At 47.8% G+C, this 5,000-nt stretch overlaps 1 protein-coding gene across 1 annotated transcript in view; it reads left to right on the forward strand.

The window, feature by feature from the left end:
- Positions 1-5,000, forward strand: part of lama5 (laminin, alpha 5) — an 83,407-nt gene that overhangs the window by 59,770 nt on the left and 18,637 nt on the right. Inside the window, exons 38-45 of the mRNA XM_083674305.1 lie at positions 323-484; positions 1,337-1,444; positions 1,706-1,789; positions 1,931-2,161; positions 2,592-2,705; positions 3,283-3,413; positions 3,788-3,868; positions 4,483-4,697. Of these exons, the coding sequence (XP_083530431.1) occupies positions 323-484; positions 1,337-1,444; positions 1,706-1,789; positions 1,931-2,161; positions 2,592-2,705; positions 3,283-3,413; positions 3,788-3,868; positions 4,483-4,697 (1,126 nt within the window). The remainder of the gene's footprint in view (positions 1-322; positions 485-1,336; positions 1,445-1,705; positions 1,790-1,930; positions 2,162-2,591; positions 2,706-3,282; positions 3,414-3,787; positions 3,869-4,482; positions 4,698-5,000) is intronic.

Here is a 5,000-nt window from a genome sequence, read left to right on the forward strand (position 1 = left end):
GTGACGTCTGGGTTAGGTCACAGTGTCTGGTCACATGGTTTATTACCCCCCAACCCCCCAACTCCCCCCCAATCCCCCACCCCCCGCCGCCAGGACTATTCAGACTATGTTGTGGCAGAAGATACACCTTTTCTGACTGACTTTTTTGATCTGCAATATATTTAAAAATACTAAAAATACTCTTTTACACCATCATATCTTAATCTAATGCTACACAAAGTGTACTTTAACATTATGAAATGTCATATAACATATGTATGTATAATATATGGTATATATTGTGTATTGTATATGTGTAATCTGTTGTGATGCACCGTGTCAGGTCATGGACATGGTGGGCTGGGAGTTGCTGGGGGCTGACAGACAGGAGGTCCCTGTGACGGTGTACCCTGGTCAGGACCTGACGGAGGCCGACCTCAGCGACGTACCGGACGTCTACCAGGACCTGCACTGGCATGCCCCCCGTACCTACCTGGGAGACAAGGTGGGCTCTCACACACACGCAGGCACACACACACACACACACACACACACACACACACACACACTTTCTCTCTCTCTCTCTCTCTATCACACACACACACACACACACACACCTACTGAGGGATAAGGTCAGTTTCACACGGTAAGGGAGGGTCACAGGGTCAGGGAGTTTTACCAAGGGTTAGAGAGACAGGACACCCGTAACCAGGTGACCCTGAGTTGTCCTCATAGGCCAGTCGGGAAAGCTCCCCCAGCAACGCCTACTGTACAGGCTAGGCTAACACAAGCTAACAGTTAGCAACGAAACCTCTGAATGACATGCCAACATCTCCTACTACTTTACCACTGTCGTTTGTTATGGTGTGAGGGAGCAGCAGCAGCTACTGTTGGGGAATAGGATATAGAGTAGAGTGACGTTTGAGACGATGACTGTGCCTCAGGCCCTCACGGAGGAGCTGTGGGGTGAGTGCCAAGGAGAGGAGGATGAGAGGGAGGAGGGTGAGGGTTGGCAGAGGCAGGAGGAGGCTGCATCAGATAACAGGAGTGTTCTGAGGGCTTAGCGGACGTACTCCAGACGTCGGGTATGGAGATAGGAATCTATGTTTTGGCTGCAGAGTAGCACATTTCAGATGATGGATTTGAGAACTCTCCTTAGAAAATGCTTGAAAGTCAAATCCTGTCTGATTTCTTGTGTTTCTCTTTCTCTCTCTCTCTCTCTACTCCTCTCTCCTTATCACCCCTTCTCATCCCTCTCTGTCTCTCCACCACCCCTCTCTCTCCTCACCTCCTCTCTCATCCCTCCATCCTCTCTCTCTCTCTCTCTCTCTCTCTCTCTCTCTCTCTCTCTCTCTAGGTGTCGTCTTACGGAGGCTATCTGAGGTATCGTCTGCACACTCAGACGATGAGGGGAGACGTGCTCTCTCTGCCAGCCGAGGCCTCTCGCCCTGACATCATTCTGAAGGTACAGAGCCCACCGCTGGGCCACGCTTTACTCCTGAACACACAACAGTACCATTTATACCAGTGGAATACCTTGAGACCCATGGAAAAAAGATATATTAAAAAACGTTATTTCACTCTACTACTACTACCAGTACAGAGCACTGGTGGCTTGTTGATCCCTGCGCTGATAAAAGTTGTGTGTGTGTGTGTGTGTGTGTGTGTGTGTGTGTGTCTGTGTGTGTGTGTCTGTGTCTGTGTGTCTGTGTGTGTGTGTCTACAGGGTAACCAGATGACCCTGGTGTTCATGGAGAGAGAGTACTCCTCACCCGAGGAGCCCCACCTGGGGATAGTCCACATGGTGGAGGTAGGAAGACAACTGACCCTTTGAACATCTCACGTTGGTATTACGTTGGTCATACATTCACCTTTATGACATAAATGACACCCGTGACCACTGACACTATACCTCCTTCTCCCCCCCCCCCCCCCCCCCCCCCCCCCCCAGGGAAGTTTCCGGCATGCCCAGACGGGTAACGTGGTGTCCAGGGAGGAGCTGATGATGGTTCTGGTGGGCCTGGAGTCTCTCCAGATCCGGGCACTGCACTCCCAGTCGGCCCACACCGTGTCCCTGAGGGGCGCCGTCCTGGAGAGGGCCAAGGACCTGTCGGCCGGTCGCCACGCCAACAACGTGGAGATCTGCCTCTGCCCCGCCAACTACCACGGAGACTCCTGCCAGGTAGGAACGCAGCATTTGAAACCAGCACCGGCTGGCGCCTGTACCCGTGGGGCTACCAGGATCATTGGTTTAATCCGTAGAAATAGAAGGAGTAGAACAGACCATGCCTGTTTGAGTCGACATTCCACGGTGGGTGTTGTCCTGGCAGACATCTTTTGGTGGACCATGTATGTTCTACTCATTCTATTTCTATGGTTTCATCTCTTTCCGAGCACTGCTCTACTTTGCATAATTCTATGTAGTAATTCAATGACGGCTTCATACTGTGTTTGAGTACAATTATTATTATGTTTTGCTCCTCTTACAACAAGCTTTGAAAGTGATGTGGTTACAGTTTTGTGCTGCAGGTAGGAATCAAGTCAGAATCTGTCTTATTTCTCCCTCCCTCCCTCCCTCCCTCCCTCCCCCTGTTTTCTCCCTCTCTCGACAGCAATGTGCCCCAGGTTACTACAGAGATACCAAGGGTCTGTTCCTGGGCAAGTGTGTTCCCTGCAACTGTAATGGACACTCTGACCAGTGTCTGGACGGATCAGGAATCTGTATGGTGAGAGACTAACACACAACATATACACATTCAACCACCATTATCTACTAACACACAACATATACACATTCAACCACCATTATCTACTAACACACAACATATACACATTCAACCGCCATTATCTATTAAAACACAACTTACTAATTCAACTGTCATTTTATGTCAACCCAAAACATAAAGTGAACTGTCAACCGTTTACGACAGTTCAATTAAAGACTACAGAATCAAAACGGTCTGATAAAACCTTTGAATCCAAAACATTATCAAAGTGATGTGTTGCAATAGCAGCAAAAAATGTAATTATTTTTTTTCTCTGATATTTTTACTCCTGTTTTATGAGCTCGTTAAAGGCTTCATCAGTGGGGCTGATTGCTGCTTTAACTGCTGCCTCGAGGCCTTGGAAATGGGATGCCCTCCAAATGACACTTCACTGATTTATGACTGAATAAAGAGCATTAGACCAGGCAATTCTGTACCTGTTGGTGCATGTCAAAGAATCACAGACCAATTAGAAAATTAAAACTTATGACGTTTGTGGGTTTTTTTTACTTGTTTTTTATTTGTTTCTTTCTCTCAGAACTGTCAACACAACATGGCTGGAGATCACTGTGAAAAGTGCCAGGGTGGTTTCCATGGTAACAACAGTATTGAGGGACAGGCGCTCACCTGTGACAGCTGTCCCTGCCCTCTGCAGGTGGCCTCGAACAAGTCAGTCCCCTCTCTTCCTCCTCTCCTCTTCTCCTCATTCTCTCCCCCTCTCCTCTCCTTCCCTCCCCCTCCCATGTCTCAAACGAGTCAGTACCCTCTTTTCCTCCTTCTCCTCCTCCTCCTCCTCCTCCTCTCCTCTTCTCTTCATTCTCTCCCCCTCTCCTCTCCTTCCCTCCTTCTCTCATGGCTCAAACAAGTCAGTTGCCTCTCTTCCTCCTCATTCTCTCCTCTCCTCTCCTCTCCTCTCCTCTCCTCTCCTCTCCTCTCCTCTCATCCTCCTTTCATATCCCTCCTTGCCTGTGCTGTGACTTCATGAAGCTGTGTGTTGGTTTGGTGGTCCTGGGTCTGACCCCTCCTCTCCCTCTCCTGTGTAGTTTTGCTGTGGGTTGTGTGGAGAAGCCCAACCGGATGCAGTGTCTGTGTATGCCAGGCTACGCTGGGCCCAAATGTGAAAGGTCAGTATCCACACTCCACTCACTCATGACATTGTGGCCAATGACATTGTGTATATCACTACCAATCTTCCGCCGTAGATTGAAGACCCATCTCTTCAGGCTACATCTTAACAGTCCCTCCTAAAGACCTCTTCACCCTCACTACCCCCCTGTACAAGTTTCTCTCCTGTTAATAAAAATAAATGAATACAATAAAGAAATTGTGACTGCCTACGGCCCCTGGTCTGAGCATTGATTATTTTATCTTTTGATGACTGTTGGATAGATGATTCACTTACTTAAACAAATGTGTTTGTTGTAAATCGCTTTGGATAAAGGCGTCTGCTAAATGCCATAAATGTAAATGTAAATGTATATAATAATTCTGTGAGTCTGTTGATGTACCACTGTTGTAAACAGTTAAAGCGGTAGTATTTATTATATTCATATTATATGAATATTATTATTATGATTATTGGATGTATGTCAAGTAAAGCATACAATGTATTCAGATGGAGTTTATTATCTGATAATGTCAGTGAAAAAATAACTGACATTATTTCATAAACTTTACTACGTATACAGTATTTATGTCTAGTACAGTACACTGACTTCTCTACCTGTCTCCATCCCAGGTGTGCTCCCGGTTTCTATGGCAACCCCATGGTGATTGGCAGCACGTGCCAGCCCTGCCATTGCCACAACAACACCGACCCCAACATGCTATTCAGCGACTGCCACCCTCTGACAGGAGAGTGTCACAGCTGCATGCACAACACCGCCGGACCCAACTGTGAGATCTGCGCTCCCGGTTTCTACGGCGACGCTGTCACGGCCAAGAACTGCTCCAGTAAGTCAAGAGGCTCACACACACACACGCACACACGTACATGCACACGCACGCATGCGCACGCACACACACACACACACACACTCACACACACACACTCACACACACACACACACACACACACACACACACACACACACACACACACACACACCTCCAGGCTTATCCCACTTTGTATAGCCTCTCACCTCCACTGAGTCCCTTTTCACTGTAATTCAATGAGTCTCAGTGACCTTGTTTACCTTGTAAGCTGTTTCTTTGTTCATTGTTGCCAAAGCTGTTGGTTGGCACAATACCATGCAG

Source organism: Argentina silus (assembly GCF_951799395.1).
Source record: "Argentina silus genome assembly, chromosome: 8".
NCBI lineage: Eukaryota > Metazoa > Chordata > Actinopteri > Argentiniformes > Argentinidae > Argentina > Argentina silus.